At 33.7% G+C, this 20,299-nt stretch overlaps 1 protein-coding gene across 1 annotated transcript in view; it reads right to left on the bottom strand.

Annotated features, from left to right (window-relative positions):
* The window catches only part of CSMD1 (CUB and Sushi multiple domains 1), a 1,065,186-nt gene that overhangs the window by 299,613 nt on the left and 745,274 nt on the right, over positions 1-20,299 (bottom strand). Inside the window, exons 8-10 of the mRNA XM_061989487.1 lie at positions 16,010-16,097; positions 10,667-10,791; positions 5,836-5,957 (exon numbers count right to left, since the gene is read on the bottom strand). Of these exons, the coding sequence (XP_061845471.1) occupies positions 5,836-5,957; positions 10,667-10,791; positions 16,010-16,097 (335 nt within the window). The remainder of the gene's footprint in view (positions 1-5,835; positions 5,958-10,666; positions 10,792-16,009; positions 16,098-20,299) is intronic.

The following is a 20,299-nucleotide window of genomic DNA, read 5'->3' as shown; positions in this document are numbered from 1 at the left end:
CAGTTCATTGTAGCACAGCCAGAACTTCTGCAATATTGCAAGTTATTCTGCCTCAGGCCACTTCTATCAAATCCGCTCAAAAAATCTGGAAGGAGAGATTCTGCTCTCCAGTTATCAAAACAGCTGCTTTCTCCTAGAAGCCCAACAATAAAATAGCAAGGTCTATAATTGAAAAGGTAAGAGATACTAACCATTCAGTGTAACACATAAATCTCGATTCAGAAAAAAAAACCCCAAAACATATGCAGCACATGTTTAACTGGCAAAAAGTGCCAAAATCTGGGCAAGGGATAGGAAATGCTTTGTTTGCATCTATGATATGCTCTTCTCTGTCTTATGTTTAAAAAGTAGTGTAAAGAGTCTGTTACCTGTACTGTGGATCTAGTCAGATTGTCAATCATAGAATCACAGAAATCATAGAATGTTAGGAGTTGGAAGGGAATTTTAGAGATCATCTAGTCCAACCCCCTTGCGGAAGCAGGTTCACCTAGGTCAGGTCACACAGGAACACGTCCAGATGAGTCTTGAAGACCTCCAAGAAAAGAGACTCCACGCCCTCCCTGGGCAGCCTGCTCCAGTGCTCCATCATCCTCACAGTAATGTTCTCTGCTAAAGTAGGTCAATTTGGGCTGAAGTAAGCATAAAATTTGTGTGGCATTTCACATTTTCTAAACAGTTCAAACCAAATTATTTAATTTATGTTTCCATGTTCTTAAAACATTAGTTTAGTCCTTCATATTGCAAACAGCTATATACAAATATTTATATATATATGACACATTCACTGTTAGCATTGATCATTCCAATTTTTCTTTACTTAATGAAAGCCAGGAGGAAACTTTTATCTTAAATGAGATATAATACCCTTTGAGGTGTTTACTTTGAAAGCAGAAAGATTCTAAAGAAGTTCAATTAAAGGCTTTAAATTATGGAGTTAATGCAGGCCATGCTGAATCTCAGCTATCAAATTAGAACAAATGTAATTTTTGCCACATGACACTTTGAAAGACTTTTATTCTATAACTTACTTTAAAATCTATCATATTTCCCATATTAATTAAAAAATCCACTAAGCAGAATTAGTTCTATCCTTCCCTTTTAACATCACCTTCATGAAATCTGAGATTTGCACATCTTAACACAGGTGCTTTTGGTTCTCCGTTTACTATTCTTGCCAATGGCCTTTTACTTATAATAAAAAGCTCCTCTTTAGTAATACACTAAAGCAAGTTATTTAAATGAAAATCTGGCACAATGCTGATTTATTATATAAATACCTGGAGGCTTCTATTTGCTGTGATGTCAAACCCCAAATCTACAGAAAACTGAAAGGAATTTTAATTTTTCATAAAATGCTAATATATTTTTAACAATCTAATGATTTTGTCCTGAATGTACACATTTTGCTATGCAGTCTGAGAATTTCTTAGTATCTCTTGTCATTTGCCTGTAAGTTATCAGTTGGCATTTTCCTACTAGAAAATGCACTCAAGAAATTAATAAATAAAAAAATTAAAATAAACAGAGAGCATCACACACAAAGAAACTGATTATTTCAAGGCAAAGAAAATGTGAGGTAACTCAGAACTGTAGGAACGTAATTCATTCTGTAGCACTTGTCTCCTTGTAAATGTGCAGTAAATGTGAGTTTATGTCATCCTCACTATCAATCCCATCAAGCTGCACAGGGTGTGCAATAAAGATAATTTATGTATAAAATCTGATAAATGACTAAAAAAATAAACTGGGAGTGGGGGGGTTGGAAAGGGGAAAAAAAAAGGTGTATAAACAAAGAGAATATCCAAGGACATTTTCAGGTAGGATATATAACATCAATAGTTGCAGGCACTTTCAGCCTCCAGGGAAAAATATCTACACATAAGCCTTGATGTCTTAGATTCATACATTTGACAATGTAATACTGAATAAGCCTGATAGTTCTTAGCAAGGGAATTGGCAGCAAAGAACAAATGAGATAAGAAAAGTATGCAGAGATTTAATTAAAGGAATTAGTTTATTTTTCTTTACACAGTGGTAGAATGTTCTCAACTGATGAATATTCTGTTATGAGTTTTTCCTGTTAGGAATTATCCTGAATTAAATGAGAGAACAGTAATGAGTTTATGTTGCTCTATTTATATGTATTGTATTGTGCAAGTAAAACATTCAATTGTTTATTTTACATGTCTCGGTGTAAAAGTGCATGTGTATGCACAGCATATGTTGGTTTGTCTTCTATAACGTGTGGATACAAAATACATAAGAAAGTGTCTCATATTTAGGTATATTTAATGGATATTCACACATGACTCAAAGAGATACTTCATAGCAATGCTTTGTGCTCTGGAGAAAGTACATTCCTCAGTAAAAAAACCCAAACACCGTAATTGGGACATACTCTTTATTTACCATGTGATTAAAATTAGAACTATTGCAGTTCATGGAATATCTACTATATCACAATCTGCAATCAGTCAAGAAAGTGTTGTGCAAAATTAAGTATCATTGCTGAAGCAACACAAAACTTCAACCTCTTAGAGAAACTGGAGCTAAAATCTGAAGCCCTTGAATTTAGTAATGTTACGATAAAATAGCAAAAGCAGCAGGAAATTCAAGGCAGTAAGTCTTATGGGGGAAAAAAAAAACAAAACAAAACTAAAAAAGACAAAGAAAATCCCCACAGCTTGGAGAATGAATTCAAACAGCAAGGGACAGAGGTAGGTTAGAAAGTACTGAGATTATCCTAACAGCAAGAATGAGATAAATACAACAGATCAGTAATACCTCAGAAGAACAGTTCAAAGTGATTGATCTAAAAAGTTGAGAAACTCCATAAGTGTACAATGAAAGCAATGTAGAGTTACCAAGAATTACCGCATGTACTTAGACTCAGAAGAGCACCATGAAGTTATATTTGCAAGTACTACATGTCTAATAAATTACTCAGTAGGAATCTGATCAAGAGGTATAATAGTGGAACTCCAGAGGAAACAAATGTTAAGGTAAGAAAATCAACCCTTCAAAATAAGCAGAGCATTAACAGAAATACCTTTTACAAGAAAAAAAGAGAAGCTTAACTTCATTTTTTGTGTTGTTCAGAAGACAAGAGAGCCTGTCATGGTGCTTCATTGCTGGCTGGGCTAAACCACGATGTGTCAAATTTTGTTTGTTTATTCTCTAGTATATTGCAGAACATTGTTTCATACTTTGTGCAAAGGCATCTCTTTAACTAGCTTGTCTTCTTTAAACTGCATTGACTGTTAAGAGGAAATACTGTCTTATCTTGTAAAATGCTACGTGTAAATTAACACGACGAAAGGACAAAAATTTACTGCTAGAGTAACTCAAAACTCATTTAAAATACAGTGTAACAACATGCCATGAACTGTCTACATTCTTGGAAAAGAAAATCAAACACAGACTCTGAGCACTCAGAAAAATATTTTCAAATCTGATGGGAAAAAGAGCAGGCTCCTCAATCTAATCTTAAAAACCAGACCTTCAATATACAGCTCAATTATCAAGAGTTATGTCATTTATAACTCTAACAAAAGTTACAGATGAAAACCTTTACAATGATCAGCACATCTCAAAACCAGTTCATTATTTTGGAAACCTGCATATTATTTTTGTAATTGATTTTTAAAAGTTCACAGGTTTAAAAATGTTAGTAAGATATTTTCTTTTAGAAAGATGTATGAGAAAGTTCTATTTCAGTCATAGTCTTTAAAGTAAAAGCATTTTCCTTCCTATCTTTTATTATCCCAAATTATATGTGCTAAGTTTATATTGAATTACTTGTGGATAGAAGTCCCAATATCAGACTTTTATTGATACATACTGATAACAATGATGTAGTGTTAATTTGCAAGCCTGAAACATGTTCAATTTTAAGACTTCACATTCACAGTTGTCATGGTTCTAAAGCAAATGCTCATCTTTCCAAGATACATGAAGACAATTCATTTTCTATTGCCTCACTGTCCAGAACCGAAAGACTTAAATCTCCACCTCTTTTTCTTAAATTGTGATTATCAATACGTCTATTAGTGTATTTCTTTACCATATACCCAGCTGGATGTAACAGCAGAAATATTTTATGGGTGAAAGCTCCAAGCCTTGCACTCTTACCTCTTCATTGTGAACATAACAAAAGCACTGATCTGTCTGGGCATGAAATTCCTTCAGTGTATTCTTGTGAGTGCTGAACTATCAACCTGCCCACAGAACACTACTTAAGGGTGTCTTTTCAAGTCCAGTGAACAAAGAAGTAAATTAACCCACATCAGTCTCATTAAATTTCACCCTACTAAAATCCTAAATCCACTGGGAAAGATAAATTGTATAGAATGAATAGAACTTTGATGTTATTGAAGTAGACAGAGGTTTAGTGTTTTCACAACTGAGTCTGAGTCTCCATAGAAAATATAAATGTATTATTTAACTATACAGTGTAAATCAGTACCAATCGCTTAATTACAATTCTTGAAAATTCAAAAGAAAAAATTTAAGTTTTGAATACAAAACCCATTAATATGGCAATACTTCTATTAGTGGTAATTTCACTTATTTTCTGTTGCACACTTAAATTTCCTCTTATAAAACTATAATGTATTTTGAAGAATCAATAAGACTACATATTACTATATATAAATTAGAGTAGATGCATTTAAATGCTTTTCCATATTTAAAAATGCAAAGTGATTTAATAGATTTTACAAAATTTAATGATTTTAAAGTCCGAGCTCATTGAATGACAAATTCTCATTTTTAATTGCTGTGGTAAATAAAACAGTTCAGTTTGGAACTGAAGAAAGAGCCTTTTCGCTTCAGAGAGAAGTCCCATTATGGTAAAATGATTTCCAGTGTAATGATTTTGTACTTTTGTCTCTTTTTCTCCTGAAAACATACCTTTATTGAGGCACTGAATCCACTTTAAGAAAAAGTTAACTTAATTGATTTTGCAAAGTATTTACATCACAATTAAATGCTATGAAAGGATGTAGAAGAATGATCTTTTCTGTAGCTAAATATATGCATGAATTTATGGTGAGATAAAGTTAAAACATTTTTTCCCTTAGCCATATGAAACAAGTCAAGTATCCAGTCTTCCAAAAATTTGCATAAGAAATATGTGTTTTGCAATTATGAAATTACATACAAATGGTACATTCTTCAACTTACTGCTGAACACACTTATTCAGAATTTCTGTATGGAAAAGAAAAATTTAAGTTAAATATTTCTTTACTTTTTTTTTTCCTACAGGTCGGGTTGAGGAAGTAAATTGATTTTACAGAAACACAAGTAAACACACATCTCAGTGCATTGTAGTGTAATAGGAATGCTTCATTATGAGTATTTTATGCATAATTATTCATAGTTATGTATCCAGAATCATTATCAGAAAACAATAGATTGAAAAGAGAAATAATCTAGGTAGTAAAACACCTAACATGATCAGAGTACTTAGATATGTCTGGTTTTTCTGCTAAGATTCAACAATGAGTAAGATGATAAGACTTGAAAAATCCACCATCAACTCATTTAGCAATGTGTGATTTTGAATAGAGTTTTGTATATTTCACTACAAACCGTATTTATAACCTGGAAACATTGAGATCTATAACTCTAAGTGGATTTTTTCACAGATATTATTAATTTATGTTTTTTTTTCCAGTACCCAATATATTTTCTAAACATCTCTACTCTGTTTTTTGGGTTTTTTTAAAATGAACATACACATTATATGTGTTCATGGATTCATGTAAATATACATGGCATAATTTAAAGATAAATCCCAAATTCTACAACTTTGAGACAGAGAAAAAACATACCTTTTCTGGATCAGTTGTTGTAATAACCCACACACAGTGTGCATTGTCTTCATACTGAACTGGATAATTTGGTGATGTAATAATCCCACTTGGTCCACGTAAATTAGAACCACACGTTCTAGCTAAAATGGTAAACAACAAATTAGATTGCTTTTGATTAGTTGTTCTGTTTAAAATAAACACTATACAATTGCTATAGCATTAATAACAACTTGCTATGAAGGTGTTATTACAATGATATATCCTGTAACAATCTGTTTTTGAAGATGTTTGAGACACTAAAAAAAATCCTGAAAAATTACCTACAGAGGACAAAAACTAGCTCTTTTCAATTAATTATCCCAACATGTACATTACTTCATTCTTTATGCAAATTAGCTTGTCAGGATTATCATATCAAGATGGTGTTTAGAGAGAGAGACTTACTCTCTCCAAGTGGATTAAAAGGAAGGTAAAAAGGACTGTATTTGCTGTCTTTCATGACTAGAGAGAAAAAAAGAATGTCTAACAACATTTAACTCTATGTAACAGTATATCCTCAAACTTGAACATCTATGGTGCCTTCATTCTTTACAGAAAAGGAAAAAAAAAAAAATAGAAAAACTCTAATGCTCCTAGGCAGAAGCGTGATTTTTGTAAAGCACAGGTTCAGTCGTGAAACCATCACAATCCCTCTGTCATATTCAGCAAATCTGGAGAAGCAGTATTTTTAAAAGAAGTCACTCTATAATTTATTTTCCAAAGAGCACTAGGGATAGATTTTCTATAATATTCAAACTTCTCAAAATATATCAGTATCTTAATGTATTTTAAAAACATGTAGACATATAATTTCCAGTGACATAAAATAGAGTTAAAGAAGCCAGAACATATTATAATTCCACTGTTAGGTTTTGGGTACTCCAATACTTTGGCAACATACTAATATAGAGAGTCTAGATCATAGCATTTCTAAGTATTTCGATACAGTCTATCTTCAAATATCTGAATCTCAAGAACTTATCTGCACAACTTCCATTAACTTCTGACATAATTTACGCTCTTCAGTTACTTAATTTTCAGTACAGGCATGCTTTTGGTTTGGTCATTCTTTTTCTAAATAGTAAAGTAACTAAAATATTTCTGGTACTTTGGAAATTTCAGTTTTCATCTTTCTCTGGGGCTGCCTTCATTCAGTAAAATTAAATATGAGCATCTCTCTGCCTCAAAAACGTGCTGAGGAAGCCTGCTTTTATCAATTAATAGAAATGTGCCAAATATACATTCAAATAGGAAAAAAAGGAACTAGAAGAAAATCACTGTCAGATTTTCTACCATTCCACCACAATCTACTACCAGCACTTGATCCTTAGTTACTATGTTAGAGAGACTAGACTTTGAGAACTAGTCCCTATCCAGATTGATTCAGCTACAAGTCTTTTTCAGACCCTTTTTTAGTCAAGCTGTTATGCTCTTATCTTTCCCCTATTTGAACTTCCTAAGGAAAAAAAAACAAACAAAAAAATCATAAAGGAAAAAACAAAACAACCCCAAACAGCCAAAAAAAGTTACAATCTAAGTTCTATACAGATATCTGTTTAGGAAATGGAGTTACTACAAAATAATGCATAAAAATTGTTAGATAACCTTGTATATAACTTACAGGAATTAAAAATGAATGACTGGAAGTTTTTTGTGAGGAATTCAAGAAGGCTGGGAACATTTATATTAGCACTGCTCAATTCCCGAGGGCACTAACAGGCCTAAAATACCATGACTAGCCTCACCTGAGGCTTTCCATCATTCCTTGCCTATAAGCACAAAGTATTGCTTTCAGCATGAGATTAGGCAACCATTCTCTGACTGAGCAGTGTCTTAAGAGCGTCTGCCTGCAGTTGTACCATAGCCATACTGGTACATATTCACAGATGTTATTGATCTTGATTCTCGTGCAGGCTCTGAGGGTTTTAGTTTGGCTCTGGCCTGTCCTTATCCTCAGGGAGATCTTCAGTGATCAAAGCTGGGGCTGCTCAGGAGTCTCTGGGGACCCTGCAGCTCCTGCTGTGCACTTGCAAGTAAGGTAAGGAACCTGTCAAGAGTGAGATAGCTCCTACGTTTCTGCATCAGCCTCATGAATTCTGAACTTTATTAGTCACTCTTCTGGGTTAAATACAAAATTCAGCTTCAGTAATTCTTTAAGTCCTTAAACCTGCAATAGTTGCATGTAGATTATCAGCTTTTCTTCTTTAAAGTTGATGATTATTTAGAAAATGTATTATGCATTTTTTTGTTAAATGCTTGGTACAAGCAAAACAAATACTGGCATTTTGAAGGCCAGTAAAGAGATTAGGAGTAATATGGACTACAAATAGAACTTGTATCTTTCACTTCCCACCATCCAAAAATATGCAGTGTTGTAATATTCAAATAGAATTATACATCATTCACCTTAAACAATGATAATCTATGTTTAAAAAAAACCCCAAATTACTTATAGAGACTGGCTGACTTGATCCTCAGACTACTGTAAAAATTGAGCTCCAATTTTGAAGTGCTTTTGAGGAATGTAACTTGTTTTCATGGAACTATAAGACTAATTTATCCAATTTTGATAGATGTTTACTAGAGAAAGTAATGCATAATAGAGATATGTGCAGATAATAAATTGGAAGGACCAGAAAACACGAGAAACAACATATAGATAATTCAGCAGCAAATAGCCCCTTTTATGCTATTACTTTCACCATGTATAGATTACTGCAGCTCATCTCTGCAATGTATTATCAAAAACACAACCCCCCACTTCCCAACCAAGAGTGAACAGTGAAATTGTGGGTACATGTTACTCTGCAGTAGTGTGAAACTGACAGGGTAAATTTAGACATTGCATTTAAACAAACAGCTGCAGAAAAAATGAGCTCAAGTGACACAAGTCACAATGGCTTTGCTGCTCTGTAAAGAGGAGGAGGTATGATTTTTATTTATTTCCTTCTTTTACTGCATATTAGATTGTAATTAGTATTTATATGGGTATGTCTATGTAATACTAACAGCGTTATATACAGTTTGTAACAATTTATTCAAGATCTGCCTTTACAGATTTTTTTATTAGGTCTGACTAGAATGGAGTTAACTTTTTTCCTAGCAGCTTGTATGATGCTGTGGTTAAGATTTGTAAATAAATAGCATTGATAACATACCAGTGTTTTGGGTACTGCTGAGCAGTGCCTACACAACACCAAGACCTTCTCCTTTTCTCACACTGCTCCAACAGCAAGTAGTTTTAAGGTGAGTGTCATAGTTTAGCAAGGAGCCACTTTGGCTTGGCAACAGGGGGAGGGGGTTGCAGTGAAGACCCAGTAAAGAGTTCTCGGATTTTCCCCTGGGCTCTTGGGTTCAGATCCACCTGCAGTCTGGCTGGGCTAATCTGGCACCTAAACCATCACTATTTAAGGACAGGAATTTGAAGTGCTTGAGAGAAGGTGTAAGAGTGGCATAACATGGAGGTGACCATGTGAACCCCACAGTCAGAGAAGGAGGAAGGAAAGAGGAGCGACAGACCAGAGACCCCACTGCAAGCTGTGGTGAGAATGCATGTTGTACCCCTGCAACCCGTGCAGGGCTTGCAGGATTGAGAGCCACCAGCAGCTCTAGGTGAGTGCACCTGGCTTGTTGTGAGACTGTGTGGGGAGGCGGCCATAGCACAGGCCATGCTGGAGCCTGTGGGCTGCAGAGCAGACCCACACAAGAGGCAGAGAGGAGCTGTAGCTTTTGAGATGAACTCAGGTTGGAGCAGCCCATGTAGGGCTGCTGGGTGTGTGAGGTACCCCACAGAGGAGCAGGGCATGAGTGCTGGGCATGAGTGAGCAAGGGTCAAGGCAGGTGTTCAGCTGCTAAGCTGGCGACAACTCACAACTTGTTTGCACTCTTTAATGAAGAAAGCATAATTTACAAGTATATCACGTGTAACCATACAAGTTGAAAAACCTATTCTGGGAACAGGAGAAAATTTTTTTCTTTTGGTCTTATGAAATAACTAGGTAATTAAACCTTTTGTAAGTATATGATTTTTAAATAAGTGAGATTGGGCTTTAGCTTGTTTTGGGTTCACGTGTTGCAAATCCTTCTCACTACAGTCTATAATTTTCTTCCCTGGTAACTGCCATTCAGCATAAGATTTTGTGACTACAAGACATATCTCTGATCTATCTCAAAATGACCAATAAAGCATATCAAACAATTTGTGTATGTTTTTCATTTCCATTTTTTCTGGCTAGGTTGTCTAGTTCTAGGAGAATGAAAGGCCTGCATATGTCTGGGTTAAGATCTTCATTAACATGTACAATTGAAATATGTAGCCCAAATTATTTTTTCTACTGAGAAAAAGGCAAAGCTCTGTACATAGATACATACTCTTTGTTTTTGTTATATACCTCAGTTCTAGAATAATTTGATAGCATTGACATATTTTTCTGTGCTTTTAATACAGGCAGTAGATTTCAATGGAAAAACATATAAACAAACAAAAAGCAAAAACAAAGGAAAATATTGAAAGGCAATTAGCTTCCTAAATTGATACTGTTTCTAAATCTTCGTGTGCTTCAAGCTACAGAAACATCTTTGGAGATATAGATATATATAGATATATAGATATATATATATATATATATAAAAAACCATCTGTATATACATACACACACATATATATGGTATATAAATATATATATTATATATAAATATGGTATATCAATATATGGATTTTTTTTGTTTTGAACCTCATTTACTTGCATTTTTAAGCAGGAATTATAAATCAACATTTCAAACTTCAGGAAAAATTCCAAGTAACACCTACCTCTGCAAATTGGCCTGTGGTCACTCCAGGCAGCCAGTGTATCTGTCACTCTCTGGCAAGTGATGCTCTTAGAACCTTGCAGAACGTAATTATCTTCACAGGAAAACTGTACACTTGCACCCACCCTAGGAGAAAAATGAGAAGAAGGAGGAATGAAATAAAATGTATTTAAGAATCGGCCTCCTCAAAAAATTATTAATGTCACTAAATGACAACATTTCTAGGTCCAAATAAAGAAGCTTAGGTGAGAAATTCTACTCCATTGTTACCATATTAATAAAAACCAACTTATATGATAAAGAATAGGTCCAGTATTTAGTTTTTTCATCTTTTAAAGAAGGCCAGGAATATAAAGTAATTGTGATACTGTTTGATCTTAAATTATGACATCAATAGATGCACAGAGATATAAATATTTTTAATGAAAATATATAATCACCATTCTTCAGGCAACAAAATTTACTTCAGGAATAGTTTCAACCTCTGCATACTCTCACTAAATAAGCAGTTAGAGATGGTAATTTGATAATGTGTCCCAACAAGGAAATATCAATGTCAGGAAATTTTAATAATTCATTAAATATTCCTGACCTTGTTGAAATTTCCTGTTAAAAATTATGATACATGATAACTTCTATTTGGAGAGAAATTTTACTGTTACCTTGTAACTTTCAAACATGTCTCTTTGGAATGATTTAAAAACTTAATTTTTTAAATATAAATAATTTCTGAACAATATTGACTAATATTTAGGAGGAATTTTAAAAGAACCTCTTTATAATTATTGTGTATCTCAGAGAGCTTTCTTCAACAACATTTACATTTCTGTTTTAAGTTCTTATTTGTGACCTTCTTTGCTTCCCATCATAATCAACCAATTTTGTTCTCAGCTTTCTTGCACTTTTAAATGTGTATCTGATAATCCTATGTTGTGAACTAAGTGATCTTGATAAGCAAATTTTTCAGTTTAGTCTTTCTAATTGTCCTGGATCACTGAGTCCAGAACAGCGGGCGTTTGCTAGATGGCAGTCAGAAAGCTTAGTGTTAAAATTGTGCTATAGAGAACAGTAAATAATCTCATTCCTGCCCTTCAAGAACAAGTATTTTGTTAGTTTCTCAGAGGATCTCACAAACTATACTGTGTATCATTATTATGATGTAATTCAGGAATTCTTTCACAAAACCTTAGTAGGATCATTTTTCTTTTTAAAATTAAAATTTGACAGTGATACTCTACATTCAAAAAAGCTCTAAAAGCTATTTGACATTTTGTTCTTGAGCTGTTAAATGTGAAAATATCAGAAGGGTAGGCAAGAATAGTCTTTCTTTCAACAGTTCACGAGAAATGTATTAAATCCTTGAAGAGTAATTTATTTTAAAAATTGTATTTATTTGACATTTGTCATAACCTACTATCCTTAAGGACATTCTTAAAACCCTCATAAAAACAGATCAAACGTGATTCCAAATACATCCACTGAATTAATAATCAATTAGTTTATCTTATGGTTAAAGAAAATATTATGATTAATCAATTGACGTTTTTATGTTCTAAATACCTATTTTTTTAAAATACATCTTCTCATTTTCTAAAGTTATGAGCTCAGAAAATTTGTTCAAAGGAAACAGGAAGAAAAACAATCAGTAATCTAGTTATGATAAATGTAAATTTAGAATTGAAATATTTAAAATTCATGCTGGACAAATACTTCTTCAAAGGTATAATGATATGTAAACCAACAAGGTTCAACATATCACAGAAGTTTTCTATTATCAAGACATGTAAGGAGAATTAGAAAACTGTGCACATACAGAAAACCAGAGTGAAACAAAATTTATTGTTATTGGATGAATACAATTGCAATTTTTAGTTTAGCATGCCTGTTTATTCTCCACAAAGAAAGAAAGAGGGAAACCTCAAGATAAAAATAGTGTGATGCAATAAGTGTAGGATTTCATATTTAGACTGTTTTCATCATAAAAATATTTTTAAAATATTATTGATACATAAAATGTTACAACATTTTTTAATAGATACACTACCGATGATTCAGTATGTTTCACTATTCTGTACAGTATTGCATTTTTCTTCCAAAGCTTTGGAAATAGCTTTTATCAAAGAAGTAATAATATGAACTTTGTATATTTTCCATGGTGGATGTCATCTTTGATATATTTCATCATAAACTAAGTGACATAAAATAAATATGCTGACACATTAAAACCAAACCAAATATCTAGCAAAAATGCCAAATTAAACAGCACAGTAGGAACACAAAGTATTCTAAAGCTCCCTAGTGTTGGAATTCAAGGTATAAAACCTTATATAAAATCACAATGCCTGTTGTAGGTGTTCACAAGTGCCTTCTTTTGAAAGTGATTTAAAGAATTAATTAAACTTCAGTTAGGCTGCAGAAGAGCAGTAATAGGTTTTCCCAGAATGACCAAGGTAGTTCTGGGCATGGTTTACGTGTGGTTACAATATACACTAACACTGGTTTTGTATCAGTTAAGAACCATCCATTTCACACCACCTCTTGTCAGAAATCTGGTTTATGCCATGAGTCTGACACCTGAGACAATGAAGAAAATAATTTTAACATACTTTTAATTCTGTTGAGGCTTAAAAAAAAAGGGAAAAAAGTATTGAACAGTTCTAAATACAGCCAAATGGAGGCACGATCTGTCACACTCTAATACATGTGAAGGAAATTAAAGGTTTAAGTAACTTGTTAATAATGAAATATAGGGGTGTGTGTATATATAGTTTTTATATAATACATTTCAGATTTGAATTGAATCATATAAGTTAAGAGAGCAGTGGACACTGAGAAATCTTAGGTGAGCTGAATCACAACAGTATTTTTTGTTTCCAGATAATCTAAATAAGCATCTTAGGATAGGGGATGTACTTAGGCTACACAGTCTGCAATAAAACTCGTTATCCTCTAAACAATACCAAACTGCTACCTTTACATTGTTGCTGATTGAAATTTTTTCCTTTAAATCCTTTTAAAGCTGTTTTAACTTATTTAAGTTTATTAAGCTTATTAACTTATTAAGCTTAAATAAGTTAAATTAATAAGTTAAACTTATTTAACTTAAGCTGTGATTTTAAAGGAAATTATTACTTAATTTAATTTTCAATTGTTCAAAAAATGAATGGGTTTTAATTTCTTCTTATCACATCTTTATAGACACTGAGCAAATTTGTGGACAATGGAAGTGGTTTTTTTTGTTAGTTCTCTGCATAAACTTTCATCAGGGGAAGAAATCAGTTTCCTCTTTTTCTATTTTAAATATGAACTACATCAGAGTAAAACTTGTGCTTTTATGAAAATAGCTGGAATTTGACTAAAAGAAAAATTCTGTAAGAAATACCACACACAAGAAAGTTAGTTTAATTTTTAAAATCTGTTTTGAAAATTTAAAAGCTATTTTTTTATACAAGTTTCAGTAGAATTGTGGAAAATTATTGTATACTTTCAGTACTACACAAAACATAATATTTACTGGAGAACTGAAATGTTATTATTGATATCCATTTCAGATTTCATTTATTGTTTTGAGATTTCAAATAAAAATAAAATCTGATATTGACCCCAAAATTACATTGATTAAGTTCTTCAACATTGCATTATGTTCCAATTATCTAGTAAAGTTTGAGTTGCCATTTCATCCTCAAAATGAATCCAAATATTCATTGGATTTTTTTTTTTAAATCAGAGAAAATCACCTCCCTTGCTTCCTGAACTGAATACAGTAAAACCATGGCAAGAGAACAGAATTTAAAGGTTAAGACTTCAATACCTTTTTGTTTGCTTTATAATATCAGAATGAATCCTATTATTATGCTGAAAACAATGAAACCCTTTTCAAATAACTTGTCATCATTGAATCACTTGGTTCTCAGGCTATCTTGAAAATAAACCCTCCGCCTTTCCATCAATCCCACTCACATGTCTTTCAGTAGACTGGAAAAGATCTTGAGTAACGTGTATTTTCATATGTTCCAGTTGAGATTAATATTCATAGTTATCATTCTCCTAACAAGAACAATAGCTCCTTCTGGTGTCTATACTCATCTCTTAAAAATGAAAAAAATCATTGCTTTTCTTTTACTCTCCACAGTATTCTCATTACATTGGGGAAGTGCAAGCCACAACAAATATTATTTAGCCTTCTCTTAAGCAAAGAACTTGATTTGTCATTTCAGAGAAAGTAAAACTAAATTAAAGCCAAAATCTCTATTTCAGTGTCAAGCTGGATATGAGTAGCTTATTTTAAGATGTCTATGATATGTTTTAAATAAATATTAAAAAAGTTTACAGTACATGGAAACAGTTGCTGTTGCATAATCAGTTTTCAAATAATAATAAGATTTAGGAGGAAATTAAAATATCACCATTTCTCTCAAATATTATTCAGAATTGGAGGCCCAAAACACACACCCAAATAATAAGTGATCAAAGTATATTAACATGTTTTACTTATCATCTTACATGATATTGCGTGTGCTATTTCTGAATACTTTATGCATTCATTTATGCCCATGAACAGTAAGATACATTAGGTGAAATGAAAACATTATAAGACAGTGAATGAGGTAAAGGAAGGAGAGGAATAGTCTTGTTCTGTTATTTGAGTAAGAATTGCGTGTAAGAAAGCTCCAGACATTTAAGATGCCTTTAAACCAAGTTTGTTCATAAGATACTGTGTTTCAAAATATAGTTTTCCATGCAAGGTTTCTTGACACTAGATGCCCTCAGATATCTTAAAACATACTTTGAGGTTTCTGGTTCTTTTGGCCTTTTTACCTTCTTGATAATTTCATACACTGCTGAGTGTCATTTTTGGGCTCTTCCATGCTGGAGTTCACAATTTGGATCTTTAGACCTGTTTCACCAACTTTACTTTAGATCCTTTTCTATTTCAAATTACAGACTACAGTCTACAGGAGAAAAAAAAGTCGTTTTCTCTCCTAGTCTCTTTCACCTTACCAGTACTCTTAGACCTGCTGTTGTTTCTTAACAATTGTTCACATGCCACTGACTCGGACCATGACCAGATGAGAGTGCCTTGATTCCAAAGATTTTTAACAACATTTATGTAGTGGGAAAGAAGACAACTTTCTCTGCTGTTTCTACACTGTCCAGAGAATTCTGCCCTTCCTAAACTTCTATGCTCCAAAATTCCTGTTTAAAATGCATTGATTTAAAAAAGAAACAAGTAGAAACAATTCAAGATACGCAATGGAAATGATACATATGTGTAGCTGTTTGCTCTGTATATGTGTTGCAAAATACCTTCCTCTTGGCCATATAGAAAACTAAATGTACCTACCTGAAGTCAGAGCCCACCCTTTTCCCATTTTCAGGGATTCCAGGATCAGGACATGTATCAGATGCAATTGCATCCCCACCCTGGGTCACTGCAAAGTAAAGAAGAAAAACAAAAATTCAGACATGCATCTATAAAGATGACTTTTCACATACATTGACTTCCATGTCCTGAACTTAAACATGTTCATATTCATCATTTTTTCTTGAAACAGTATAAACTATTACCAAAGAGAAGTCCCACATAATTGATTTTTGTGGGTGTTTATTTTCTTTGGTTATGATAAAAAAAACATAGCTTTTCTTCTGTTGGAAAATAAATGATTGATTTCCCACAGCTAGTCATCTTTTTATAGATATAGGACCCATGTCTTGTCTCAGACAAAGAAGACAACATTTGGAAAAGTCACATTCTGAAACATTTCCAACACATCATTATAAGATAGCACAAGAAAATAAAATCTCTCTTAAGCTTCTGTCTATAGTAAGACTTGAAATACAAAAAAGGCAAAAACCCAACTATAAAATAGAAACACTTTTATGATCATAAAGTTCATCTTGAAAATATACAGAAAACTCCACAGATCAATGCACTTGTAAACCAGCAAACAAGGCTCAAAATCGCTATTTTGTGCTTTCAGGTGGGAATAGAAAGAGAAGGTATCCTATACTGTTCCATTTCTTTTATTTTCTCTTCTTTCTCCTTCCAAACTGATCAGACATATAAATACTACTAGGTATATAAATACATAAACTTATAGTCCTTTCAATACTCAAAGCTCAAATTTGAGTGAATATTCACTTCAACCTCACATTCAATTTTCACTTTTTTTCTTCTTAACTTGTAAAAATATACTTCAGGAATATATGAAATTAAAAGTAAATAATTACAAAGAAGCAGAGCATAGCATTGTGACTATATAGAGAACCGGAATACACATGTGCTTTCTATTCTGCACATATGCACGTGTGTCTATGCATAGCTACATATCTCCTTTCTTTCTGTTTACTTCACAGCAGAATAGAGCTAGTAGGAATTTGTTGATGGTATTTTTTCATTTTTAAAGATTTTGGGGGAAATCTTAAGAATAAGTTAGAACATTCTTCCTGAATAAGAAAAAGTTGGTTGGAATATTTTAGCTTCACAAAATACATTACATCAGTCTGAGTCGATTACAGATGGCAGCACTACAGCTGAAAGGTGATGAGAGATTAGATGTAAGAAGTCATTGGGTTTCGCACACAGTGATATCCTTTCAAATTCACTACAACAGCAAAAAGAGTGGTGACAAGCTGGATACATACAATCAGATGCTAAGAGCTATAAATCTTTATGTCTGTTTTGGCAACATAAAGGACAATTACTTTATACAGAAACCCAAAGTTTTACAAGAGAAGCTTTAAAGACATAAATAACTACACTAGAGTACTACAAAAATAGAATTACAACAAAACACCAGTAAGGACCAAAATGCTTGACTTGAGCGTAGATTTTTCTTCAAGTAGAGAAACATTTTTTTTTTTTTAATTTCTTTGGGCAAATAGAATTTTTTTAAATATAGGAAAGGAAAAATCTCTTTCCCTAAATCTTTTTAACTCTGTATCCTGTTTGTCACAGAATTATTTTTTTAAATTAGGTGAGGAAAGATTATGATAATCTCAGAAATGTTTCTGCAGACACAATTAAAAATACGATGTTTTAATTAAAAAAATATTTCCAGATGAATAAAAACCAAGAATAAGTAAAATTCCAGTTCATCTGGACAAAAGTATAGTATCTGGAATCCACTATCTTGAAAACAGATTGTGACCCTAACTCTGGTAATTTCACTAATATTACTTAGAAAGATAGAGATTTTTGTGTATAAATAAAGGTTTTCAGAACAAGTTTTTACCAGACAGTAAATATATTTTATTCTGATAAATTACTTTTGTAGTTTATTGGAAAATGTCATCTTTGAAAAGTTGTTATAGTGAAAGTCTTGCTAGAAAACAGACTGTTTGTACACTGATGTTCCACAATATAAAGACTTTTCCAACTAACATTACTGGCATTTTTTCAGGATGTGTTGGGTTTGCATGGAGCCATTTTTTGGTAATAAGGAGTGATGCTCCCTGCTACAAGCTGCTCAAAACTCCCTCAGCTCTGTGATCACTTTTTAAGAAGATATTTGCAGGAGGAGCAGGAAGTGAAAGGAGTGGGATGAGAGAGAAGCCACTATGAAGGCCCCCAGGTCAGTAAGGAAAGAGGGAAGTAGGTGTGCCAGAGCAAAAACTCCCCTGCATCCAGTAGTGAGACAACAGCTGTCTCTCTGCAAGTCATGGAGGGCAATGATAGAGCCAAGATCTACTGGAAGCTCATGGAAGACCCCATGGCAGAGGGGAGTGGCTGTGCCCAGACGGGCTGTGACTCTGGGGAGACGACACTGGAGCAGAATGTGCCTGGAGTTCTGCTGCCACAGAGGAGACTCGCACTAGAGCAGTTTGTGAGGAGCTGCAGCCCTTGGAAAGGATTCACACCAGAGAGGTTTGTTAGGGACTGTATCCCGTGGGAGGGACAGCAGGATACTAGAGATAGAGCAGGAGAAGAATGTGAGGAGTCTTTCTCCCCTGAGGAGGAAGGAGCAGCGCAGACCATCTGTGAGGGACTGACCACAACCTTCATTCCCTGCCCCTCTGTGCTGCTGAGGAGGAGCAAGTAGAGGTATCAGGAGCAGACAGCTGAGTCCAGGAAGAAAGGATGGGTGGGGAATGAGGTTTTACAAGGGTGGTTGTTTTTTTCTCATCATCCTACTCTGCTTCGTTTTCTATTTATTCTCGTTTTGATTTGTGGTGGAATGATTTTCTTTTCTTCCCCAAGTTGATTATTTGAGTCTGTTTTGCCCAGAATCATAATTGGTGAGTAATACCTCCTTGTCTTTATCTCAATCCATGAAGCCTTTGGTTACTTTTTTCCTCCCCATAGCTATGTGGTGCTTTGATTCCAACTGGCCTTAAACCACAACATAGGGAAAAAAAAAGTCTAATATTTGCTACTTTTGGCACAGAAGTGTAGCTATGTTAGTGGAGGTGACATTCAATTTGGCATTTTGACTATTGAATTACCAAAGCATGAAAACACTCAATGTGATTGATATGGTTATTTGACATATAAATTGAAAACTTGAACCTTATGGTAACAATTGTAGTATAAGGTGGAGAACATTGCCTTGCCTATCATGGTTTAAACACAAAGTTATTGCACTGAAGCTATTTCCTTTCACAGACACCCATACAAAATGCTTAAGTATTTTCTTTGGGACACCAGTAAATGTTGACTGAGACCTTACTCATAGTACAAAATGAAGTGATCTTGTTGCAAATCTGCAGGGGAAGAAAAATTTACCTATACAAAAGTTAAATAAGCAGAGACATCCTTTATTTGAGGATGCACTGGGGACAAGGAGTCATTCCCAAAGAATGTACATCAAGGCATTAGAATTCCAAATATTTATACCCAACACTCTTTTATTCTTTATTACTATGCATGAAAGCCTGCTTATAATTGTTCATTAAATTTACCTTTTACCTTGACTAGTTATGTGTTGCTTTTCCACATTACATCACCCTTATTGATTGGCCCTTATTACACAAGTTATACATACTCATATATTTCAAAATCACTTGGCCAACTAACTGAGTTAGGCAACTGATTATTTGGCACTCTGAACCAGAATGTTATCTGAGGCTCCAGACCAGAATGTTACCTGGGGCTCAGGTCCAGAAAGTTAAGGGGGGGGCTAGGACAGTGAACAGCCTAATGGTTAAGATAATGAACTCCTTTCTTCCCCTGACACAATCACTCCCAACATTGTTCTTAGATGTTTTATAAATTGTAGGTAAATGGATTTAAACAAATCCCCTCTTTATCATTCCTATTCCTATTTTACCTGATTTCTCATGCATCTTCTCTTTGGGAGCAGCTTCAACAGAGAGGCCTACTTTTGCTTACTTAGGCTAACTTACTTACAAATTTAACTAGTAAAAAAAACTATTCAATAAAATCACTTGAATTTTATCTCTTTTGTGACAATCTCCCCAGATAGAGGATGACCTTAGTAAAATTTTCCTCTCAGCCACTACCTTCCTCTGTCAGCACACTCTCACACCAGTATCAGGGAAGGGTGATTCAAGGCATCATTTACCCAGAGAAATACTGTCTTTTGACGTAGAACAGGTATCATATGTTTGGAACCCACCACATTTTCCTGGATGTCTAAAGGGCTTGTTAAACATGGCCCAGGTTTTCGCTTCT

The sequence above is a fragment of the Colius striatus genome, chromosome 2 (assembly GCF_028858725.1).
Source record: "Colius striatus isolate bColStr4 chromosome 2, bColStr4.1.hap1, whole genome shotgun sequence".
NCBI lineage: Eukaryota > Metazoa > Chordata > Aves > Coliiformes > Coliidae > Colius > Colius striatus.
The sequence above is the reverse complement of the archived record's forward strand: the minus strand, read 5'-3'. Positions and strand labels throughout refer to the sequence as shown.